Below are 26,967 nucleotides of genomic sequence, written 5' to 3'. Positions count from 1 at the left end.
AGATATAAAGTGTGAAAATGATAGCTGCCTTTTGACTATCCCCATTATTTGTTGTAGATGATCTCCAAAACAACACTGACATCATACTTAAGCCACAAGTAAGCCAGATTCGTGTTTATATATACATGGTACAAATTGCATATCCATAAAAACCTACCTTCTTTGCCAGTTAACTGTAGAGACTTGGATCTGATGAGTGGAAATGAAGTTCTCCTTTTCAAATTCATATCATCATAGGAAGAGAAACACCTAATACATTAAGAAAAATCAACAGAAAACACAATGAGTACACTACGTGAAATTTACTCCATAGTTGGGGTTAGATGGAAGCTACTGAGGGCTGTACATGCCAAGTAAGAATAATCTCTAAGGTAACACTCCAGTTACTGCTAATACATGTAAAAAAAAAAAAAAAAAATTTAAGGATTAGTCTCTAAGAAATGTACCCAATATCCCTTCATTTGCCCAAATTTCTCAAAAATACAAAAAGGATTTGTGGAATATAATGCCGACATTACCTTTTAGGGCTTGGATACTGATTACTTCTAGGAAGTCTTGAACTGTAATCTCCATCAAACTGAGAGGTGTTTCGACAGCGCTGCATACAAAGCATTAGTCCCAAGACCACACAGAGAACCAAAGAGGTGATGAGATAGCTCTGTCTATCTGAGACCTGAGATGAGAAGAGGGGAGAATAGTAGCACTTTAAAAATCATACTAGGACAAAAATAGTGGGATTTAAAATTCAAAGGACAAATCTAAACACTTTCTTAATGTGCTTCATTATCATAAATGCAGGGCCTGCTCTTTGAAAATGTACTACCAGGACAATGTTTTAATGTTTCTTCTTTTCCCCCCCAATTCACTGAAATTTTCTAACCTATGGAAAAGTTTTAAAAGCAGCACAATGAACATACCTGTGCCTTTCCCCAATGTGCACCAATTATTAATATTTTATCACATTTGCTTTGTCTTTCCATTTGTACTACCTCCTCCTTGGGCAGAAAAATAACATGCTCTTTCCTGGTCTTCCCCACCTTATAAAACGGAACCACCAATCGCCTAGTTATTTAAGCCAAAAACATGGGGATCATGCTTAATTCCTCACCTCACATGTCCACATGTCCAATCTTTCAGCACCGCTTGTCTTTCTCCTCTTAAACACATCCTGAATTCAACGTCACACTGTTCTCCACATCTAAAACCCTAGTCGAAGCCAACACCCCTCGCCTGGCCACTCCCACAGCCTCCTAAGTTTCCTCCCCACTTCTGCTCTTGCTGGTTCCCAAGAGGAAACACTCCACAAAGCAACAAATGGGGACTTCCTCAGTGTTGTCAATGAGATGACCCATGTCAGTTCTTTACATAATACCTGCCAATGACTTGCAATGATCAGAGTAAATTTCAAATCTCAATTGCCTACAAAGGCCTACGTGACTGGGCTCCTGCAATATCCTGAACTCACTTCTTACCCTCAATTCTCTCATTCACTCTGCTCCAGTCAACCAGCTTTCTTTCTGCACTTGAACAAATCACAGGTTCTAACTGTGGGTCCTTTGCCCTAGTTCATCTAGTTACAGGTTTGTTGTGACCCCAGCCTCTGTGTGACTGCTAACTCCTCTTGGGTGCTCAGTTCTAACGCCATCTCCTCAGATAAGCCTTCCAACATCATCTGACTACAGCTGCAACCCTTATCACCACCACTCCACACACCTCATTATTCTCTATGTCACTGTCCTTCACATGTTTACTATAAGGCCAGGGACTACTCACTGCTGTGTGTCCCAAACTGGGATGGTATAGCTCATGCCTCACATATACTGGTTGCTCAATATGTACTTACTAATAAATCAATGACATTTTTGCTTTGTTAAGCAACCCAAACCTTTTTGAACTGAAAATGAAGTGCGTGTTGCAACTATCAATGGTTTGCAAAAGGCCTAAAAGAATGGCTTTATAACTAACTGTATTTTAGGTAAGACCTAAACAACAAAAGCCATGTTTTCCAAAAGATTAGGATAAGTAATATATTTCCAAAACTTTAAAATGCCACATTCTGGTGTTCTGAAAAGTTCTTTATAAATGACAATTTCACTTGGTTAAAGTTCTTAGATACCATGTTCTTAACATGCCTATTTTTACGGCAACCTCTAGATATACACTGTCTTAGAATACAAGCAACAACAATTACCTCCCGTTTCAGTTCTGCTACTGTTGCTGATAAGTTTAAAACAAGCTGTGTCATGTTGGTCAGCTGTGCCTGCAGCAACTGGATGGATTCAGTTTGCCGCTGATCCTATGATAAAGGAAGAAATAAGTATTATCTGTCGTTTCATCTGTACATTAGCTATATTATAAGTTCAAGTAAAATAATCTAGAAAAACTATTAAGTTCCTCAGTAAGAAAAGCTCCTAATGAATAAATACTGTAAACTCTTTTTATTTTATTTTTTAATTTAATTTAATTTTTCCCATCACCATTTATCCGATACCCTCTTCCACCTCCACTCACCCCCCCTCCACTGCAATCACCACACTGCACTTCTGCATATACACACACACAAATCTTGAAATTTAATATGAATAATGCTCAAGAAAATTTTCTCTAGAGGAAATATTAATGCAAATAGCTCCATAAACTTTCTAAACATGACATTAACAGGCTTAATCATAAGCTATAAGGGGGAAAAGGAAAGCAACATTACTTATCCTTCTTACCAGCAAGTGTCTACAAAATTCAATGGAAGTTAATATAAAAAGCAAATCAAGCATGAAGATGACCAACCTGCTCCTCTGCTATTCTTGAAGTATTCTGGAGTTTTATTATTGTTTTATTGAAAGCCTTTTGCATTTCTTCCATTTGTTTTCGGTACCTGAGAAGTAAAAATTGATTTAAATTAGTTTTAATTTTTATTTATTAATTTATTACTGAAAACACACTTCTGATTTCAGTATATGAGACAAATCCATTTTTTTGAAAATGACTTAGACCTGTGCAATATAGGACCACTTACGTAGGTAAAAAAAAGAGGTCAACTGACGTATCTGCTAACCTCAGCATCAATTCTACGTATCTCATGCTATAAGATTTATTAACTGCATGTATGGTCAATTAATTTCTGACAAAGGAGCAAGAATATACAATGGGGAAAGGACAGTTATTTCTATAAATGGAGTTGAGAAAATCAGACAGCCACATGCAAAAGACTAACATTGGACCACTATCTTACACCATACACAAAAATTAACTCAAATTAAAAAATGTAAGACCTGAAACCATAAAACTTCTAGAAGAAAAGAGGCAATAAGCTCCTTGACATTGGTCTTTGCGATGTTTTTTTTATTATTTGACACCAAAGCCCAGGCTATAAAAGCAAAAATAAACAGGTGGGACCATATCAAACTAAAAAGCTTCTGCACAGCAAAGAAACCATCAACAAAATGAAAAGGCAACCCATGGAAAGGGGGAAAATATTTGCAAATCATATATCTGATAAGGGGCTAATATCCAAGATATATGAAGAACTCACACAACTCAGTAGCCCAAAAAACCCCAAAACAATCTGATTTTAAAGTGGGCAAAGGATCTGAATAGACATTCTTCCAAAGAAGACATACAGATGGCCAACAGGTACATGAAAAGGTGTTCAACAGCACTAATCATCAAGGAAATGCAAATCAAAATCACAATGAGATTATCACCTCACACCTGTTAGAATGGCTATCTTCAAAAAGACAAAAAATAATACATGTTGGTGAGGATGTGAAGAAAAGTGAGTACACTGTTGCTGGGAATGTAAATTGGTGCAGTTATTATGAAAAACAGTATGGAGGTTCCCCAACAAATTAAAAATAAAACTACAATATGACCCAGCAATTCCACCTCTGGGTATTTATCCAAAGAAAGTGAAAGCACTACCTCTAAAAGATATCTGTACCCCCCTACCCCCCGACACACACACACAGAATTATTTACAACAGCCAAGACACGGAAGCAACCTTAGTGTCCACCGATGGATAAATGGATGAAGAAAATATGATACACACAGGAATATTAATTCAGCCACAAAAAGGAGAAAATCTAGCCATTGGATACGACATGGATGGATCTTGAAGGCATTATGCTATGTGAAATAAGTCAGAGAAAGTCAAATACGGTATGATCTCACTTATATGTGGGGAAAAAAATAAAAAAAAAACTGAAGGAAAAAAACACCAAACTCTTAGATACAGAGAACAGATTAATGGTTGTCCTAGATGGGTAAGGGGTGGGCAAAATGGGTGAAGTGGAACAAAAGGTAAAAATTTCAGGTTATAAAATGAGTAAGTCATGGGGATGTAACGTACAGCACGGTGACTATAGTTAATAATACTCTACTGTACATTTGAAAGTTGCTAAAAGAATAGATCTTAAAAGTTCTCATCACAAGAAAAAACAACTTTTAACTGTGTAGTGATGGATGATAAATAGGCTAACTGTGGTGCTCATTTTGCAATATATATACAAATATTAAATCATTATGTTGTACACCTGAAACTAATATGTCAATTATCTCAATTTAAAACAAGATTAGTGAGTTCTGTGATTTCCCCTGGAGGAGGGCAGGTGAGGGCGGGTAGAGGCCAGAGCAGGTATGTGGTAGCTCAGTGGGCATGCATGGACACACACACACAATGTGCCAATACATTATATGTATGGATTAGGAATAAAACCCCTTTAGGATACAATGACTACCTTAGTGATGTCTCATTAGTAGCATTTTGATTTAAGAAGAGCAGAAAAAGGTAGTATATCAGGAACTCTGGACACTCAGTGCCTAGGTAGTTACAAAATGTTGGAGGAGAAGCCCTAAGGACATGGGACACTTAAGGGATAAGAGGAAACAAGTTTGAAAACATGGAGAACTGGGCCTGGGGTCTTGATCACTGTACAAGCACACTAGCACCACCCCTGGTGCCTAAGAGCATTAATGATTACAGCTAGAATCAGGATTCTAGGAGTTGTTGAAAGAGTACAAATGTTGCCTCATCATCCAATTCAGACTTTAGACTTCACTTAAATTTTTCAGTTATCTTGTCAAGTTCCTCTAAGAGCTACAAGGCCCATAGACTACAATTTTTCCCATGAGTGCTCTGGGAATCAAACAGTAAATGTGGCTAAAGTTAAGCAACAGAAGAAAGAAGAAAATGATTACAGATCATTCAAATGTAACCTAATAATAAAGGTGTTATGTCACTTAGTACACCTAAGAAAGAAAATAAATCCTGTAAGTCACTGGTAAATATCTAACTTTCTCTCTCCAGCTAAAATGGAGTTTACTACTATTTTAACAGGAGATCATCAAATCCTCTCCTCTAATAACAGATCACATTCCGCTACTTAACTCACTGTGCAAAGTGGATTGTGCTAATTCATAATAAAGCTTACCTTTGGCTAAGCTCCTCCAGATAGCGACCACTGAGAGACATGTTAACTTCTAAGGCTTTAATACGATTATTAAGTCTCATGAACACTGACTCCTTTTGGTTTGATCCATGCACAAGATTTCCATTAGCATATCCTAGATCTGTAGAATTTTGCAATTCAGCATAAAAGTCTGTAGCTGTCCTCTGTAACCCTCTTAAAAGGGCATCTTCTGGAGACTGTTCTTCCTCTTTCACTTCAGGTAATGAGGAATCCACAACAGGAGTCAGCATCTGCTTTGGTGTATCAGCTATGTTCATTTTGGCTTCCCCATCTTCACTGTCTGGCACCGCAGCTGTGTTTATAGGTGGCACTACTGTTTCAGATAGCTTTGTGAGAATCTGCATGGGGTTTATGTCTTCTTTTACAGTACTATCCATTACTTCACTAAGTTTAGTTTCATAGATCATCACAGTTGGCTTCTCTATAGAACTAAAACTCTCAGACTTCTTTTCTATTTCATTATCAACCTCAACAGAACTCTCTTGGGGAATCACTTGTGATGGTGTGTGTCCTGCCTCATATTTAATAGGCTCAGATACTTCTATTTTAGATAAGGAACTGATTTCTGGAGTAGCATCTAAGTGAAGAGACTGAGAGAGAGTTTGAGGATGGCTCGGTTCAAGTTCAATTATATCTACAGTGTGATTAATCAAATCACCTTGGTGCATACTACTTACGTCACCTAGAACAACAGTTTCGGCTTCCTTTTCCTTACTCTTACTATCCAATTCTCCCCCTGGAGGCTGCAACACTAAAACATCTACTGATTCTGCAGGGGGTAGTAATGGCGGTTGAGCTAACACAAGATCATCTTTTTCTTCACTCACAGCAGTTCTGCTGCGCTGCCGATAAAGAGCAAGTCTAACTGAGCACCATTTATACATGTATTCTGAAAAACTAGAAATGCAACAAATTGTGGTCAGTTCACTGCAAAATATCTGTGTCTCAGCCTCAAACCAGGGTGATGATTCATCCTCTTGTTCTCCGCTACCCAGAAGGGTCACGGTAGATGGACTGGTCTCCTCTTCGTCCTCTTGAACTAGCTGGACAATGGGGCTCTCTTTGGGAGTATCTGGTGATGATGGCTCTGTGTCATGGCTCTGTTCTTCAGTAGTTACAAACCTAGAAATACATACCATAATTATAAATCACTTTAATTAGAAATCTAAAGTTAAAATTCTGTTTAAGGAAAATGTTATAGGTAAGGCTAGAAATAAAGATAACACTCAAATATTTTTTTGGATGACCTTTTCCATCAAATAATTTTCATTATAGAAGCAAATATAATTTAGAAATGGTAACAGAAAGACCATTTATCAAGTGACCAGACAGATGACTCAAATCAGCATATTTACCAAATCAACCTTACTTTTCTTTAATCTCTGTTTACGAGCTGTTTGAATATGAACACTACTTCCATTTCCTGAATGTATCATGTACCATTCCTCCTGTAAATATTCAACAAATCTTTACAAGCCTCATTACCCCATTGCATGCGTCATTACGTATATACCTTAAACTGCTTCATGTTCAAATATCTTATATTCTTAAACAGAGTTCCTTGGGGAGAAAAAAGGCTTCTCAAAGTTTTACAGGAGTACATCCAATGAAATATACATAAATTTATAACTATACCCATGTTTCCAATTCATTATGAGTTTATCTATTATAGATAAGAAGTAGAGGTGCCAAACACCTTAATCGTCTCTGGTAGAAAAGACCCAACAAAAGAGAGAATATTTTATATGCTATGACATACACGTTACCTACATATATATATGCCCAAAGTGCCCTACTACACTGAAAAGATCTACATCATTCGATTTGAGAAAGTGAACGCTATCAGAGTTCACTGTGTAACAAACACATTTTTAAGAATCACTGCTCTGGGTATTTCAGGTACCCTTCATAGCTTTCTAAGCATAGCACAGATACTTAATCAATGCTTTAAATTTAAACTTAATAAAAACAGGCCTTTGAAATGTATCTTCAAACCTATAGTCGAGTTATGTCAATCATGTTTGCAATAAGGAAAAGATTCACTGTTGTGAATAAGTAATACATAATACCAAACAACAAACATCTGGTCTGGAGTGTATTCCTAGTAGCCAAAAGCAACCCAAAGATGTTTCAAGTAGCTGTGAAATGTCTGCCCGATGATCTGGAGCTTTATATAGCTAATAATCATCTCACACACAAATTACAAGTACTTTTTATGTACTCGTAACAGAACTCTAATATTACGATGTAACTTACTCAGGTGAAAGAACAGGAGTTGAAACAGGAGCTGATTCAGGCATTTTGGGTGCAGCTGTGGCCGTGGCATTCTCAGATACACTTTTATTTCCTATTGTAAGAAAGATGACCATGTTGAGTTTAATTTTTAAAAGCTATACTATGAAGATATTGCACTATAACAAATAAAGAACTTTAGTTTCTCAAGGGAGAAGAAAAAAGTCAATTAGGTTTGCTACTGCAGACTATTTTCATCCAAGTTCTTTTAGAAAGAAATGACTATACAAGATCACAACTGCAAGTGATGCGTATTCTTTCTCAGCTTCTCAGATAATTAAAGAAAGTCAGATGACTGTGACTTCGTGTAATCTTACATGGTTAGTATGCCTTTCAGATACCTGAAAGAGTTTCTAAAGAGAATGAGAAGAAATAAATGAGTTCTTTTAAGTCTGCACTTGGCTCTTTTTTTTTTTAAAGGGCAAGATTATTTCTCCTTGTTAATAATATTCTTATTTGGCATTCTGTAAGGGAAAAAATTGCTTCTAAACTGAGTAGCTATTTGCTAAATAAAGCATACATGAAGTACCATTAAGGCACCAAAACCTCAGGAAAGAGATAAAGGATAAAATCATTTTACTCCTACAGCAGGGAAGAATCAAAAACCAAATTCCTGAATTTTATAGAGACAGGATCCTATTATAAAAGAGAACTTGTGCAACTGAAACAAACAGTGAATAACAGAAGACTGGTAGGTTCCTTTGGATCATTTCTGTATTTCTAATGAAAAATCAAATTGCTTGGCTTATTAACTAATTTTCCTAACTAAGAAGACCCCTTGAGTATCAGATATTTAAAAGACCCATAAAATTATTAGGTACCTTCTGTCAGGTCTTCAGTTTTTGCTCCCAGAATATTAGCGGCAATATTCACCATATTTAGAATGGCATCTAAAACAAAATTCAATCAGAAAGAAATACCAATACACCTAAATACTCTCATATAACTTAATATCAGATAATCAAAGAACCATTTATAATGGTCTTTTTGGACTTCTCTTTTATTCACCTTACTATGTAAGTCCAATATTGGACACAAATTTCAGCCAAGAAGTAAAAAGCATAAATCTGAATTTTTATGTTCAGAAGGAATTTAAAACTATACTTTTTTTCCAAACTTCCCCAAACCTTTTACCAAAACACTGTCTTCAGCCTTACAAAATTTCATGTATAATTCAACATATCGACAGAGAAGAAATGTGACAACCAAAATTCACATTTTACAGAAAAGCCTGTTTTTCTTTAAGAACGTTCTACATTTTAAAACAAAAACCAAAAAGCCTGAAGACAGGTAATTATCATTGGTAAAAATATAAAAAAAGAGATTATTATCCAAAGGACAGCAGAAAGGTTTTTTTATTTTCAACTATAAACATATAGTATCTGATGGTAATATGATTAAACCCCAAACTGATACTGTACTGAATCAATTTTGATAACTTTTAATGATGTTTTATGGGTAATAAATCACAAGTTCTTTTGTGAACTGGGGAGTATGGGCATAGGCAGATTCATTCAAAGTAAAAGTCATAAAATTCTAAGTGTTGTAGGAAGAGCAATCTGCATGCTTGCTAATTCTGCCTCTTTCCAAAGAGAATGTTTGGATGATGGGTAGAGTCGATGAACCTTCATATCTATTTAAAGAGCCGAAGGTATGTGAGGAGCACAGAACAGCGGACTCCACAAAGAGCTGGTGCTACGAACAGGAGGCTTCCTCCCAAAAATATGATAGAACTTCAAGTGAAATTAACTTCCATCCCCAATCTAATCTCTAACATTCCACTAGAAGTTAATTCATCAGTATCAGGTAGTTCTCCTATTAAAATACTAAGATCTGGCATGGGCTACAAATTAAGCCTCAGCAGTATTTCCATCTTCGTCTCCTTTCCTAAGAGAGACCCACAGGGTTTTTCCATCACTCTTTCCATGAAAACCACAGATGTGAAGAGTTAGAAAGGATCTAGAGAGGAAAAGCTAGCACATGAAGGCTGGGAACTGTCATGTGGAGCTGATCCTGTAAATGCATGCTTTATGGTAGGAGAAAGAAGTAGGAAATTTTAGACTGCTTCAAAAGTAATAACCAGTAGACCATTATTAACTTTGATCTTTACTTAAATAAGACTCTACAATCTGAAGACAACAAAGCAGTGGTACTGTTTCCAATCACTACTAGTATTACATACAAAAGCTTTGTATTTGCTTTTTAAACGTCTAGGATTGTAGGTCAACCCTACCTGTTGATCTGGCAAATTGGTAAACAGAGAAGAGGCCTTGGTTATTAGGCTAAGGAGATGCCTCAGCATGAGATAAAAACAGGAATGGAAACTCCGCATTTCCTCACAAACCAAGATGAAGTAGCAATGGAAACTGTTATTTCCTCATGAACCCACTTTTAATGTCAACAGACAGTGCAGTAGCAGCATCGGCTCTTCTATTTGGCCTGCTGACTAGAGTTTGGTCTACTTCACAGAACCCAAGTTTCGGAATCAAGTCTATGCTCTAAGTCCCTTGTGCTTCCAAGAGCGATCTTACCTCAGATTTCAATTATTTTGGCATTTATTATTAAAGAATTCAAAAAAAGAATACACTTGTTCATCTGTATGAAGAAAGTAGCTTTAGAGCATATTTTAACCTAAATTTAATGCTAGTACATACAGTAAAGTAGATTATATTATCCCCATCACTTTAAAATATTATTTATCATCATTTCAGGGGCCATTAAAGAGAAGCAAAATTTAGCAAATTTCTACTTTCTCAGCCCCTCTAAGCTACAACAATTTTGCTATGTTCACAGAACACTGCCACGTGTAGTCTTTTTTTTTTTTTTTTTTTTGTCTTTCAAGAGAAAGCAGCTTTGTGAATATTCTACTCTGACTCCTCAATCTGCACCCAAACACATGACAGCCTGTCACGATGGTCATCGGGCCACTAAAAAGCCTTCAGTGCAGGCAAAGATAATAATCTGAAATATAGTGCCAAATTAGATACCTGTCCCTAATTTCTCCTGGATTAGCTAACCCCTTTATCTTTGAGTTTGGCAACTATTCATCCCATCTCTTCTCTTTAAGAATGAAATTCTCCTAGGAACCAAAAATCAGTATGTTACACTCGGTTTCCAGCACAGCAATGGCTCTTTTTGACACAGAAGACATACAACCTACGCTACAAGAGAACAAGACAAAACCATAAAAAAACTACTTCCTCCTGCATGCATTCGGCGGCCTCTGCAATGTGCACATCTTCGCTCTCTCTTCCTTCTAGGACCTTAAAATATATACAGCCATTAAAAAAATACTTGGACTTATACTTAAATATACACAGAAGTCTGGCCTTCAGCAGATCTGGCAACTCTAACAAAATGTAGACAGTACTGAGGAGTAAAGGCAGACTTGCAAGAATATTAAAAAAAAAAGAGTAGTCTGGACAACCCACGTGACAACGCACAAGGAGAGTAGAGTAATATGAAAAATTTTTGTTGATGTATAACATGTAAATGTTCTGGTTTGAGAATGTAATCCAAAGGTGGAAGAGCTGCCAGAACTGACACACACACAAAGCCAAGAATGCTGCTCTAAGTAATGTCTCCCTTCTGGGCAGTAAGTAAATTATGTAACATCAAGAATTTCTAAATTTGCGGGATGCATGCTCTGTGATAACCAAGTCCCATCAGAAGCAACATACTCTGGTGATATATATTTCCTACAGCTACTAACTGCTCAACAGCAAATGGAAAAAGGAATTTCTATTAAGATTAAAGCCACAGAATTATTTAGGAGGGACAACATAAATATTAAAAATAAATTAGGTTCAAAATTGGCCAATTTTGTGCTAATTTCAAATGTGGTGATGATTATAGTCAAACTCGGACATTCTAGTGCTAGAGACTGGCTCTTTGGCCTGATTTCACTCAGTTATTTACTCCTTACAGTTACACCACCTTGGAGGCGGTAGCTAGGTCAGGCTCAGAAACAGTCCCAGTCTCTTCAGAGGAAATTAGGACACGGGTATAGAAGGCAGCAGTGTTAGGTCACGCCTACCAGTTTTATGACAACAAAGTCTCATCACTCAGCTCCCACTGCCTCTCTCATTCTGAAATTTCAAGAGATGGATATCTTTCAAAATCCATTTTTCCATGGGTAGACTCAGCTGACATCCTCCCACCCACCTAGTCAGTCTCACTATACAATTCTGCCAACACCTAGAACACTAATAAATTAGCTGCCCTTTAAGAGCCATAAAATGAAAAATAAATGATGTGCTACTAAGAAACACACCGTTAAAGAAAGATCCAAAAAGTTGGAAGATTATATACCTAGTTAATTAACATAATACATTGGTCAGAGTAGTAATTACAAGTAGGAAAATACCCCCACTAAAAATATAGCTAGGTGTCAGCAGTGTCTAGGCATTAGTCCCATAAGAAGATAGAAAAAGAAACCAAGAATATCAATAGGGTTTTCCTTTATCTAACACTACATATTATTATTTCCCCACAAGGCCTCCCTCTCTCCAGTAACCATAAGACGCTAGAGATCTTTTAGTCTGGGATAATTTTCTGACCACATAAAATAACAATGCTTCCTCACAGCTTATTCAGCATCATTAAACTATGACGAGTATTACATAACACAGAATTTTTAATTACAAATTTAAGGACACCAACAATAATATTAATATCCAGATAGGCAAAATAGCATCACATATACCAAAAAAGATTATGGGTACAGTTCCCAGTCAGGGCACAAACAGAAGGAAAGTGACTGATGTTTCTCTCTCACACCAGTGTTTCTCTCTCCCTTCCTCTCTCTCTAAAAATCAATAAAAGTATATCCTTGGGTGAGGATTTAAAAAAAAAAAAAAAGTCCACCCAAGTCTAGGAAGGAGAAAATAAAGGGAAAAAAGAAAAAATAAAGAGAAATGACTCAACTTCACATCCTGTAGCTTAGGTACATACACTTAGTATATGTATTATGTATGGTTGAGTATCCAGAAGAGCTACTATAGTCAATGGGCTATGAGACTGGGATTCAAGCAATTCAACTCACTAGAAGCAACAAGGGAAGCAACCAATCTTCTATTTTACTAAGATATTCTACTAAATTCAATTACGACTCTCCAAGTAAAAAGGAAGCTTTTTCCAGTAAGTTTTACATTTCAGGAATAACCAAAAATAACAAACATTAAATATACCTACCCACATTCGAACGGTAAAAAACAAAGGGTCGGTAACAGTCTTTTCCACAAGTCTCCTTAGCTAGCCTACCACTAGGTTCAGATAATAGGTTGGAATGACAAGAAACAAAGCCACTAGTATCACTGTCACTGTTTCTTTAGTTTACAAAGAGTGTATTAATATTACTGTTATTCCTTGGGAATCATTATTATGGATAAGAACAGCTTTTAAAATTAAAGAGGAAACTAATCCTATCCATAGATTAAAGAATCCTAGTTTGTTAGGATTTCACTGATGGGTACGACCTCTGAAACTACTGTTCAAATTCCTTTCCCATCCAGTATGGTTACCCAGCTGCCCACTCTATGGTCTGGGACCTCTTTAATAATTCTGTCCCCAAGTGAATTCATACCCCATTCCTCACTCTAAGGAATATCCTAATGTTATGAGCACTTAATTAGAGTAGAACTGATGACTGCATTTCTTCCTCTTTCTTTTCATCCACCCTTTCTATTTTATTCCCATAAAAATGTTTTGCAAAAGCCAGTATCTAAATTCAACTCAAAGATGAACATGAGGGGAGGAGTCTCCTAAACTATACCACAAAACAAATGACAACCTATGTGAAGGGGAAAAGCTGAGAAACACTAACAGCGACCAGGAAAAGCCCAACAGACTTACTTGTGGCTGAGCCAAGAATATTTTTTGAGCCTTTGTCCTCAGCATTGTAATCCAGCGGGAAATCTGTTTAAAGAAACAGTGAAGGTCCTTAACTGAGAACTCTCTCCAGGAACATGCTTACAAGCTCAGACTATGTCCAAGTCAGCTGTCGTCTAAGACAAATTTTATAGTAAATATTCACCATACACCTTTCTTTTGGTCAGAATATGCTGACCAAAAGAAAATGAGATTCAGAAGTCATTCATCCAATGAATGTAAACCAAGGAAAGGAATTCTACTGCTTAACAAAATTTTAATCACCACATATAGGACTTCTATTCAGGTTTCAATGTACTTTACAACCCTTGTAAATGTCTTCATTTATGGGAAAACTGAAGGGAAAATTTAATTGTTCAGATTATGATTTAAGAGATCTTAAAACTAGGACTTGATAAAGCAGGAATAGAGGGTGTCATAAACCCTCCTACCCCTTCAGGCTCACAGGTGTTTCTCAAAGGCTCAGCTTCAATGGGCTTGCTTTTGGTTTCAAAGCAAATCAAAGGAATTAATGCTCAATTTTATTATTTCAGTTACCTTGTAAGTTTAATAGGTTTTTGGGCCTAGCATACGAATATAATCACAATTTATAGCACAGATATTATGGGAGTTCCAGTTACAAATACTGATTGATAAGCTTGGAAAACAGCTCAATTTACAAAGGAAATTTTAGAAAATAGATTTAAGAAAAAATTAATTATTAAGGTTAAAAAGAAAAAATATACACTAAAGTCTAAATACAACCATCATATTAATTTTTTAAACTGACCTATACTTATCCATTACTATTCAATTTAAAAAAGAAAAAATACATACATAATAGTCACCTGTTTTAAAATCACTTACCATAGTCCTCATCAAATAGTTCTTGCCGTTCTGACTGATACTGGGAATCAGCAATCTCTTCATATTCTTCCACCATGCTAGTGCCAAATACCCTATTAACAACAACTTCATTAAAGAGTCTCAAAACCAAACAGAGTTGTTAAAAGAGTCATCTCTTCTCAATAAATGACAAAATTACATTAAATCTGGTCATGTTTTGAGAGCCATTAGCTTTTGGACTCCAAAATAACCATCAATCCTTACACTGCAGCCAGCCACTGTTTCTATTAAAATGTAAAATTCATCTATTTAAGGCAATTAAAAACACAATGACCAAATTTTATATCAGTCTAAAATGTTTCCTGCATTATTGTGAAAGCAAACCAAACCAAACACATAAAAATGGTTATTTTTACTTAAAGGGGGATTTTGACATTTTCTTAAAATATATTCAAAAGCAAAAAACAGCTTATAATTCTATGGTATTAACTTCACATAATAGAAAACTACTTTTTCATTTTAAATACAATGGGATTTTTGTGTATCGCTACTTTTATAAACCACTCAGCAAATGTATTTTGTTCTGTATTACCTTATAAGGCTTAATGGACAAAAGTGCTCTGATCCAAAATGGGACACCAACTCCACCTAAGAATAAAAGCACATGAAATAGGAAGCTAACACCGTGCTGTGAGATTATCCAACAGTGTACTCAGATTTTCATTTACAACATTTCTAAAAATAAAGTCCTCATTTCCCCCAAATCAGTCCTTGTAAAGCTTTGGGTTTTTTGCCATGCAGTAGTATGCCATGCCCTGTTATCCAATATTGCAAAAGAGAAGGTTGCTAACCTTTATGTATTTGATGAACATCTGAAGCAAGAGAAAGGAAAAGAAAATCAGTTCCAAAGTCTAGATAACATGCCACAAGCAATACTTAATATTTGTAAATTATATTGCACAATTATAGAAAGCAATGTACTTTGATGGGTAAAATTGTAGTACCCTCAATTCTTTGCAGAAATCAAAGCACTGACTTAAATTTTTACTATCACGACTATAAAGTATAATCTGTGATAAAATAAATTAACTTTAAGGCTATTAAGTTAACCTAAAATTCACTGCAGCTATTTTATTTATCCGTTAAGAAAGCTTTCTAAAAGTAATAAAGTTCTACAAACAGCCTGTGCCTTATATCACTTTAATTATTACTGATATGTATCTTATATATACACCTATATATGAATTTATATATTAATACGTATGTTGATATACATATCTATGTTCATACATACTGAAAAAAAAGATTAACAACCATAATATGAAATAATATTTATTCTTTTACAATACTGTACACAAATTGTTTTAGGAAAAGCATGACTTTTTGGTATGCTATGTCACTTCAGGTATAACTTAGAACACTAGAAGAAATATATATCAACCCACTTTTAAAATATAAACTACTAAACAGTAGTTTGCAGATTTGGGTTTAGTTCTTTTGGAATAAGAAAAACCCAGGTAAACTTAAATAACATTTAATGTTTTCTGCTTTTAGACTTAATTCTACCAAAAAGGACTTTTTAGAAAACTAATCATCAAAATGCTCTATAATCTCCCACCATAAAAGAGACGGGATAGGTAGTTTTTCTTGGCATTTTATGCCACAATAAAATGTTGTTTCATTATTAACAAAGTAGATGGTATAAAGGAGGATCCTCAGAATTATTTCATAACATGTGAGTTGCATGAATTGTAAAATTAAATACAATTGTATCACCTGCCAAATAATTTTGAACGCTTTTCCTCATCATAGTGTAAAAACTGTGCTATATAAAAAGGCCATTAAACAATTATTTCAGTATTCATTTTAAAAGGAATTGAAAATGTACCTCCATTTTTCAGAACACTATTGAGTCACTGACTGAGAGTATCAACTATTTTAAAAATAGAATTTAGCATGTTTATACTGAGACTAAGAATACTACAAGTTTACCCACTTATAGAAGCAATTTAATACATGCTTAACATGACAGACAGTAAAATTCCAGAAAACAATTAGGTAGCTATAAGTTTTCACATTTAAAGAAGAGAGAAATTAGAGCTGCTGTCATTCCAAAAGGCCATATTATGGACACAGTGGTAACTTTAAGGTATGGCTATTATTTTAAAAGAAAAAAAAGGAGGGTAGCAGAAGAGTAGGAAATTCCCATACGTAGTCTAAATCCAATTCAAGAGTGATAATTCTACTTGATTTACTGGTGGAGAAAGTGAAATGATCTAAAAATCAGATTCTAATAAGAAATTAGATGTGCTTTAAAGACTTCAGTGACTAACACTGATACAGGTTTTGAAATAGAGAGAAATATGATACTATGAAGATGAGATTTTATATAAAGACTCAAGAGAATTAGAGCTTTAATCTGGGATTTCATCACACACAAATATTAAAAAAATGGCCTACATTTCCAGTAACACCAAAGGGAATGTACTACTATTTCTCTCAGAAAATAATATATCCAGCCCGGCCGGGCGTGGCTCAGCGGTTGAGCGTCGTTGACCTAGGATCCAGGCGATCAGGGTTCAATTCCTGGTCGGGGCACATGCCCGGGTTTTGGGCTCGATCAATGACTCTCTCATCATTGATGTTTCTATCTCTCTCTCTCTCCCTCTCCTGTCCTCTCTCTGAAATCAATAAAGATATATTTTTTAAAAAAATAAAAATAAATTTAAAAAAAGAAAATAATACATCCAAGTAAAAATTATTTTATTAAATGGTATACTTCAGTAAATGTCCTCTAATTTTTCAGATTTCTAAACAGGTGTGGTGAGGTTATAAAGTATGAGTAACAGGTGTGCTTCCATTCTGGAACACAGTCCTACATGAGTAAACATTACCTTCACATATTTTGCATACATCTGTTCATCTAAAGGGAAACTCTGGACAGTCCTCTCATCTCTACCATGGAAAGTCCCCAGCTTAACCCACTTATTTGTGGGATACCTAAAAATAGAAAATATAAATGTTCTTTGTAAAAAATCATAAAACACATACTGAGAGGTCCCATCACATCTTCAAGATATATCATGTGTATTTTTTTCCTCTCCAGATGAACATACTGACTTAATGTAGTTTAAATGAGTTAAATACTGAGTGGAATACATACATTTTCTTTTCCAACTAGAACTCTGACAGGTTCCTTTTTATGGAGAAAGAATATTTTGAAAAATCACACCATTATCAAATAGAAGGAAAGATAAGATAGGAATGGGACCAGGACTGCTTCTTGAGAGGGCTTTCAAATAAACTGGAGGTGACCTGGGCAAGGTACTTAACCTCTCCTTATCTGCTTCCTCATCTTAGGAGGGATAATATCGTGACTGGAAGAAGCACTAAATGAGCTAATGAAAGTAAGCTATTTAACAAGTGCCTACACTACGGCAGTATTATTACTGTTCCTACAAATTAATACATTAATATAAAAAGTAAAATAAAGTTTTCAAAAGTGACCCAGTTAAAAATTTTTATACTAGAGATCCACCATAAATTCTGTAGAAACCAGCTTTAAACTTACCTGTCACTGATAGAAACCAGAAAGTCTTTAGGAGTAGAAGAAAATAATTCATAATTTGCAATATCAAACTGCTTTACTTGAATTGGTTCACAAAGTTCAATGACAAACCTTCAAAAAAAACCACACAAGACAATTATTTAGATAAACCAATTAAAACAAGTTCATATCAAACATTACATTAATAGTTTGCACAAATTAGATGTTCATTACGTGACTCACTGAAAAAAGGAAGGAGGAGGATCTGCAACCTTAGTTATCCAAAAGGGAACACTGGTATTTCCCAAGCATATCATTAGTGGGGGAAACAAATAAAATAAACCAAGATCTTGAGTTTATACCATAATTTTTAAAAGATTAATTTTTTAATGAAAAAGGTCATTCTTGGAGAAAACATGACTTCACTAAGAACAGCTAGTGATAGTATAAACTGACTAGTCTAGGGCAATTTGGCATATATATTGTCTCAAAAGGTGCCACAGACCTTGATTCAACAATAAGCTTTTAGAAATTTATCCTAAGGACACATGGCTCCAACTGTATACAGTTTAATACACCAAAGCACAGTCTGGAGGGTGGAGGGTGGCAGTCAACCTAAATGGTTAGCATAGAGGATTAACAAAGGAGGGTGACTTCATTGCCCACCCAGACAATAAAATACCAGACAGCTGTTAAAAATGGCATGAGAAACTATTCCATTATAATAGAAATCTAGAAAACGTAACTTAGAGTGATAGAAAACAGATCTGTAATTGCTATGGTGGAAGGCGGGGAAGAAAAAAATTACAGAGCATAGAAAACTTTTTGGAGATGGATATGTTCCTTATCTTTACTGTGTGATGGTTTCATGTATAAAGTGTCAAAGTTAACAAACTGTACATTTTGACATGTTGCAGTTTATTTTATGTGTAGTTCATTTTATGTCAATGACGACTCAATAAAGCTGTTTTTAAAAAATTGTGCCAGAGACCTATATTTATTGACCTGGAAAGATGCCACAAATTTTGCTGCCTAGAAAAAAAAAAAAGAAAAATATGGTGCCATGTGTGTAAACTAAAACTCTATATAGCATGGCATTTGGAGAAAAGAAATACTCATGACATCTAGCATTCTACTCAATACTTTAATAAACTATTTTATCAAGTCAAATGAGATCATATGCTGGCAATTAAATGCTAAATATATCAAAGGCATTAAAATTAAAACATTGTGTTTAATCTTGGAAAAGAAAACCAAGTTCCAGGAGATGGTAAAAACCATCAGGTGTCAGAGAGAAGATGATGAAGAAAGCAAGCTGACATCCCCTAAATGCTCACTGTGGGTCAGATACCATGTGAGATAACTTAATCCAGCCTTAAACTGAAAAGGATATTTTATCTCCATTTTATAGAATCATTTAATAAACACTAACTGGTTACTTCACATTCTTCCCCTCTGTCTTTTAGTAACAGAATCCCCCTAGATGGCATTGGTTTGTTTATGGTTTTTTTGACCATCTTAATAGGAAAAGCATTTTGTCTTCAACTTTGTATCCCAGGACCTAAGGTAAGTACAGTACCAGCACCAGTGAAGCACAAATGCTTGTTAAGTGATTACAATGAGCAAATCAACTTAACCCCAACATAAAAGTTTAATATAATAAGTACATATATAGAGTGTGCTTTATTAAATTTTCTATTACTTACCAAATCTTAGTGCTGCAAGGATTCAACATATAAAGATCCATATTTTCTATAAGAATAGCAGATGTGCTCTAGTTTAAAAAAGGGGGAGGAAAAAAATTACTTACGTAAAAATACTTATTTCAATTCTAAAGCTTCCTAGGATTTCTTTATTTTTAGATCTTAAACACACCCAACACTCTAAAACACTCATTTGGCCAAAATTCACCAGTTATAGCTATAGCACTGTTAGCCTTGCAACAACACATTTGAAATTAAATGTGTTACTATAAAGAAAAAAATGATTTTCTACTGGCTATTTCCTTTTTAAAATTTCACAAGTTTTAAAAAGTTAAAAACAGGGTGCATGCCCTTAAATAGGTAAATGGATAAACTGTGATATACATCCAGACAATGGAATATTATTTAGAACTAAAAAGAAATGAGCTAGCAAGCCAAGAAAAGACCAGGACAAAACTTAAACGTACATTACTAAGTAAAAGAAGCCAATTTGAAAGGCGAAATACTGTATGATTCCAACTACTTGACATTCTGAAGAAAGGGAAATAAATCTCTGTACCTTCCTCTCAATTTGCTATGAACCTAAAACTGCTCTAAAAAAATAGTCTTCAAAAGAAAAAATCAGGGTGCAGTGTATCAATCAATGTAACTTAAGAATTCATACAAGAAAAGGTCTTTAAAAGTATAATCCTACATTTATTAGTGCATTAGGAAAACAGCTCATTGTTAAAATATAGTTCCCAGAAAATAACTGTCTATATTTATTAAAGCACTAGCTTCCTAAATGTGCAGAAGAATTCTATACTTAAGTACCTTGGCTTCTGGATTAGCTGCCAAAATTTTGGCACCACATTCTACTGAGGCATAATTATTTCGATTTTTCTGGACCTTTTTCGTGGCATGTAGACCTCCATTAGAAGATGCATGCATCGACTGACCTGCAGACAAACCTTATTATAAACATATATATAATGATTATGATTGAAAATAACCCAGAAACACAATGATCTCAAAAGCAATAGGCTGCTGTCTAGAGAAGAACAGGTATTAATGCTTACGAGAATGTTTTTAAAACCCATTAAGAAATTTAAAATGCTTCACCTCAATAGCTTTAAAATATTCTTAATCATACAAATTAGCCACAAAAATCCACAATGCTTGATTTATGTCTAAGTAATATAACTCAAAAAATGAAGCTCACCCACAAGAATCAAAGCTTTTAAAAATATAAAGTACATACTTAACTATTAAGGATGAACGCTATCCTCTATCTCTAGCCCCAATATTAAGAATTCTTAACTCTGAAAACTAGTCTACAAAAGCAAAAAGAAAGTGTTACTAACTTTAGTAAACTGTATTTACAGTTTAAAGCTTTATGACTCAGAACTTTCCAGGCCTCAATTTTCCTCTTATAAACTGAGATGAAAATCACCTTATTTTATCCTCACTGAGTAATTTAATTTACAAGAATGGACTTTAATTAGGATTAAAATCTTACATAGGTAAATTACATATGGGTAATTAATAGCATCTTGGTAAGTTTTACCTTTAAAAAGTTTTCAAAGTTTTATTTTATTTTACAAATTAAAGAGAGAGAAGCATATTTAAACCAGTTCCTTTAAAAAGAGAAGAAAAAAGGAATCACAGTGCTATCTTACTTTTTTCTTTTTCTACTTCCATAACTTTTTTCTTCCATTCATCAAATGTTGGTATATCTTCTGGGTCTTTGGGACTTGTTACAGATGCAGGGTCAATATCTTCTGGTTTTGTAAAATCAGAACTCTGAAAGAAACAAAGATTTCAACTTTCACAGAATATAAAGGTATTCTTTGCAATTTAGTTCCAAAGAGGACATTATTGTAATGAGTTTCTAATTTTATTTCTGGCTGTAGTATGTGACAACTGAACTGTAATGTGCCTTGATTTGGTTTCACTGGGAACATTCATTCCTTCAACATGTCAGACTATGAAATTCTGAGCCCCATACTTTTTTTTTTTAATTTTATTATTGTTTAAAATAGAGCCCCTATACTTTTAAGAAGCTCCAAAGAAACAGCAGACATCTCCAGAATGAAGTGTAGTTAGTTGTGAGTGTAAATTCACTGAAAATATGCAAAAGAGAAGGTGGAGAACAGGAGACCCAAACTGAAAGGGCACAGATGTGGATGTGGCATCAAGTACTTTGAGCTACTCTTTGGTTCCATGTGTTCTGTTTCTGTTAAGTTCGTGGAGGGGCCTTCATCTCTTCTACTTCGTTACTTCTTACCCGAAGGGAGCCTAGACTTCTCGTCAACATTTCTTTAAGAAATTTTGTACTGGCCTCTATCTGAAGACAAAGTAGAACTCAGAAGGAGAAAGGAAAGAAAACTGCCACACTGGGATGAGCCCTGTCTTTACGGCAACAATCATGCTCTTCCTTATAAGCCAGTCTAGTATTTTGTATACAAATAATGAAAGGTAAAACATACCTTGGTTGAAGAGCCTAAATTTAACATTATATTACTGAGTTAAACTAATATTCTGAAGATACTTAAATTTAATAGTCACAGCTAATTCTATATAGCTCTCTAGAACCTACTTAATAAGGACTTTATGTATCTGATATCAAAGATGTAATAGTGGCAGAAAACCATTTAATTACATATAACCAAAGAGAGTTCATAGGAGGAACAACTTTATACATAAACAATGTACTGGCAACAGTAACAAGACGTAACCACTTTCTCTCAGGGAGCACAGCTCACTTCATCTCCACATTAACTACTTAACCCCGATTTTACGGCAAATACTGTTGGCAAATTACAAGGTTGGTTAATAACAAAAATGCACTGTATAACAAAGTAGGAGAAAGTACAAGGTATAATACCTACCTCATTTTTTAAATTATCTGAAGCATTCAGTGAAGATTTTGGATCACCACTACCCTGATCACTTGCTGAAACTTTGGATGCATATTCTGATTTTGTTATCTTTCCTTTGCCATGTGAAGATGATACATTTTCTATATGCTGGCCAACAAGGCTATTTGAAACAAAAAGACACATTTAAATAAATTTTAGCTGAATAACAAATGTATACAACCTAAACTGTTATAATTATCATGTACAAAGTAAACTGAGAAAGGAGCACAAAGGGGATCAGCTTTCTCTCCATCAGAAAGTGGAATTAAGCATCCACCCAAGTCCACTCAAACATGACACTGCAGTTACTACAGAATCGCACAAAGGCAACCGCTGCTCACACCTACCTTTCATGGGGACCGACAAAGGAAGGCTGGTCAGTGGGAGCACTGGCATCAAGGGCTTCACCAACTTCACAGTCAGTTTCAGGTTGCTCAGTTTCATGTGGCTTGGCTATAGGAATAGTACCAGATTTTTCTATTTCACTAAAAGTAGGAACAAAAAACAACAAGCTGATAATTTAATTAACATAATGTAAAATAAGTTAAAAATGGTATCAGTGATTTCCAAAACATAATCTAAGCCAGAGAAGAATACTTTTCCCTGTATCACTTATATTTCACTAAAAAGTCATGTTCAATATAACAAGAAAATAAGGCACTGTTCAGATCTATAGTATCAAGCCTTAAATTCTTTCTGGAATAAGCATTTTTTTTTTTTTAAATATAACTTTATTGATCTCAGAGAGAGGAAAGGAGAGGGAGAGAGAGAGATAGAAACATCAATGATGAGAGAGTCATTGATCGAGCCTGCAACCCGGGCATGTGCCCTGACCAGGAATCGAACCCCGATCACCTGGATCTGAGGTCGATGCTCAACCGCTGAGCCACGCCCGGCCAGGCTGGAATAAGCATTTAATATTTAAAATTTTTAAATACTAAGTGTGTCTTCTGTTCCTTTGTCCCTTACTGGGACAAATTCCTAAATGGTAACCAGAACATTTCTGTGTACAGTTCCTTCAACCCAGCCCTTACATTCTTGAGGAGAATAGGTGTTTCTTAAAAAGTGCTTGTGATTAAAAAAATAGTAGTGATAATAATAATGATATTACCTAACACATATATTCTTACTATGTACCAGGTTTTGTTCTATGCACGGTATATATAGTAACTCATTTGATAAAGTATATGCTTAATGTAGTATTAAGGAAATTTTATTTTGTTCTTTTACTGTTGCTCAAAGGAGCTAGCAGGAGTACATACTATGTTTTCTAAATTAAGTGTTCTGAATATTTATTATCAAATTTGAAAAAGGTAGCTATTCACACATAACACATAACTATATATGGAATGCCAGTGATACTTAATGCAATGACTAATTTGACATTTGAATTTTTGATAATTACAGAAAAGATTATTCAAGTATTATGTTTCTTAAATAACTAAAACCTCACTTTACCTAAATACAGAAACTGTGAAGTTGGGATCTCATCAGTTTCACTAAGTTAGGAAGCAAAATAAATAATTATTATACTGTAAGATCATTACATTTAAAAATAATAAAAACACAAAACACAGGCATTATAACTTAGGTATGATATATAGCCTAACCTTCAGATGTGAGTAGCAAGCTGAATGATTCTAAAAAGAAATTTTTTTATCATTATCTAATGAGATTTTTTTTTTCTTTTTCTTTCTTTCTAATGACTTACTCAAGTTTTGAGATTGGAATGATCTCTGAGGTAGATGAAGTGGAAATATTTTCAATGTTTTCACTGCCCACTGCACTGGAAGAATCTTCCTGTAGATCAACCACCGAGAGTGTCTCAGTCACAGGCAGACTTAGCGTTTTTGACTCCGTACTCTGTTTGAAAGAAAGTTACATGAAAAGTTGAGATTGATAAATTATCTCTTTAGCTGAACAGGACTATATAAAAAGTTTGCCTCTAAAGTGACAATATAAAGAATTTTCACTAAAAATGTGAAAATCCTTTCTTCCAGTATTTCCACCCTAATATAGTTCATATTAAAATAGAAGCTCTACACATTTTTCATGGCACTTAGTAAACTAGGACAAAGGAGCTTGTCTTTTTTCTTTCCTATTTCCTTTTTTGGACCTATAAATATTTCCCTCTTATTATAATTAATTAATCCTAGTAGTAACATAGAAATCCTATGTAAATATACAAAATAATACAACACACAGTGCTTGCCGCTGAGCAGTTCAGAAGAGAATGAATATCAATAAATAACAACACAAGGTATGTAAAAGTAACATTAGAAGGCCACTCAAGAATCTTGCTGCTCCTTCAGTCCTGGGTGCTCTGGGCCATTTGCCCCTCCCAAACACAGCCTGAAATCTACTTAATACCTACTTGTGTCTCAAAATCCCTATCAGCACCTCCTCCCCCATGGTCAGAATTAACAACCTCTCTTCCTCTAGGCTCCACTGTTCCCTTACACTTTTATCACAGCATCTATAAGAACTCTTATTTACATTTCTTCTTCCTCAACTCTACTATAAACACCTTGAGTAAGGACTATATTCTCTTGATCTTCATGGTCCCAGCACTTAGCACACAGTAGACATTTAATGCCTACTAAATGAGTATCAAGTGAGAGGTACTTATGTCAGTTCAGAGAAAAGAGACTATGGGCTAGAAGGACTAGGATTCTGAAGGAGGGCCAGTATGCAAGCAGGAAGAAAACACAAGGCATAGTCAGAACACAAAGTGTGAGCATTTGGAGAATTATTTACACTGAAATGAAAAATTCACAAAGAGATGCAAATAATTTGCATTTTATGGTGGAAGCTTAAGAAAAAGGATTATTACCTTGTTAATAAATATTGCATTATCATTTCAACATGTACTTAATGTAAAAAACTGAGGTATTTTACATTTTTATGTTCTTTTACAAATAAAATCTGACGTGTGTTTTATAATTAGAGCAAATCTTGATCTGGATTAGCTGCATATTCAGGACGCAACAGCCAGATGTAGCTAGTGGCCACTGTAACTAAACAGCGCAGGTCTTTAAGATGCAATAAGCACTTCAAAGTGTTTGAGCAACAGTATGCCATGATGAAAAACTCTAGAAAATGAACAGCAGTAGGACTGTTCAGGATGGTCATGTAATTAGAAGGGTTACAGTGATCACTTTTCTCTTACTCTTAGGCACACTCAGCGGTTGAGCATCGACCTAGGATCCAGGCGATCGGGGTCCGATTCCTGGTCAGGGCACATGCCCAGGTTGTGGGCTGCAGCCGATCAATGACTCTTTCATCACTGATGTTTCTATCTCACTCTCTCCCCCACCCTGCCTCTCTCTGAAGTCAATAAAGATATATTTAAAAAAAAAAAAATCTTTGACAAATGTCTCCCAGAATCCAACAATACAAAGCTCAGTATATATTCACTATAGCTCCTTAGATAACCCAATTAAGTCATAAAATAGCTCTAGCTGAATTTTAAAAAAGAGAATTCTCCCTTATTTTGAGCTAAATTTATTTTTGTTAATGTGTTTTTCCTTAGTCCTTCGTCCAGCTCAAACATCTCCAGATGCTTCAGCATTCTGGCCAGCTTACATTCTGGTCTAGCCTTTAATATCTTTCAAAAAATCTGGTGTACAAAATGAAAAATAATATTTGGGACATAATATGAGAAAAAAGGGGATACACTTTAACCTCCTATTTATTAATTCACAATCCACAAAAGTGATAAAACTTTGTTATCAAAATACTGTATTCTACATACAAACACTTTCTTTTAAGAAAACACTTCCTGGCCCCTGAAAATATGAAGAAACAAGATACATTATAGTGAGCCAAAATAAAACCTAAGAAATGAGAACTTACACCCAAACTTCTACTACAGAGAAAATGGTCTCATTTATCATTCAATTAGCAATTGTGCATTTTCTCAAAAGCAGTACTCTCAGCAGGTGAATAGTATCAAGGCCAGTTGTATGGTACTTCAAAAAGAAAAAGTATCAATACACGACTTGATGACCAGAGGTTTCCGATCTTATGAAGTAGTTAGAAAAGGCATATCATTAAAAGTCAAAGCAACATAGCTTACTTGTACATCCACGACGTAGTCATCTTTTAATTTATGTTCTTCTGGAGGAATAGGTAAGTTTGAACCCACTTTTCCCGATAATTCAGCATTGACAGGTCCCTCTCGTTCATCCTATATTGCAACAAATGAAAAGGCTAACTGATAAAAATTGTTTCACAAAACAGCCCTGAAGCACTATTAAAGACCATCTCTTGCTATACTTTACAACCCAAACACTGTCTTGTACACATTTGACTCGAATTACTTTTGTTTACATGTTATCATCTA

General features: G+C 34.9%; 1 protein-coding gene across 8 annotated transcripts in view; it reads right to left on the bottom strand.

The window, feature by feature from the left end:
* Positions 1–26,967, bottom strand: part of SUCO (SUN domain containing ossification factor) — a 48,439-nt gene that overhangs the window by 8,101 nt on the left and 13,371 nt on the right. For 3 of the 8 annotated variants that reach the window (XR_001603846.2, XM_016221450.2, XM_016221451.2), the window contains exons 3-22: positions 26,701–26,811; positions 24,334–24,485; positions 22,970–23,134; positions 22,593–22,743; positions 21,381–21,504; positions 20,536–20,672; positions 19,726–19,793; positions 18,044–18,151; positions 17,367–17,472; positions 15,324–15,344; positions 15,065–15,120; positions 14,494–14,585; positions 13,612–13,674; positions 8,580–8,648; positions 7,723–7,813; positions 5,428–6,588; positions 2,785–2,872; positions 2,192–2,296; positions 519–673; positions 158–249 (exon numbers count right to left, since the gene is read on the bottom strand). Coding sequence is in view for 7 of the 8 variants with exons in the window: in XM_016221450.2 (XP_016076936.2) it covers positions 158–249; positions 519–673; positions 2,192–2,296; positions 2,785–2,872; positions 5,428–6,588; positions 7,723–7,813; positions 8,580–8,648; positions 13,612–13,674; positions 14,494–14,585; positions 15,065–15,120; positions 15,324–15,344; positions 17,367–17,472; positions 18,044–18,151; positions 19,726–19,793; positions 20,536–20,672; positions 21,381–21,504; positions 22,593–22,743; positions 22,970–23,134; positions 24,334–24,485; positions 26,701–26,811 (3,115 nt within the window). In the remaining variant the exon portion in view is untranslated. The remainder of the gene's footprint in view (positions 1–157; positions 250–518; positions 674–2,191; positions 2,297–2,784; positions 2,873–5,427; positions 6,589–7,722; positions 7,814–8,579; positions 8,649–13,611; positions 13,675–14,493; positions 14,586–15,064; positions 15,121–15,323; positions 15,345–17,366; positions 17,473–18,043; positions 18,152–19,725; positions 19,794–20,535; positions 20,673–21,380; positions 21,505–22,592; positions 22,744–22,969; positions 23,135–24,333; positions 24,486–26,700; positions 26,812–26,967) is intronic. The other 5 variants (XM_016221446.2, XM_016221448.2, XM_016221449.2 and 2 more) reach the window with 5 other exon arrangements.

This window comes from Miniopterus natalensis, chromosome 19, assembly GCF_054644295.1.
Source record: "Miniopterus natalensis isolate mMinNat1 chromosome 19, mMinNat1.hap1, whole genome shotgun sequence".
NCBI classification, from domain to species: Eukaryota; Metazoa; Chordata; class Mammalia; order Chiroptera; family Miniopteridae; genus Miniopterus; species Miniopterus natalensis.
This window is presented reverse-complemented; position numbering and strand designations above follow the sequence as displayed.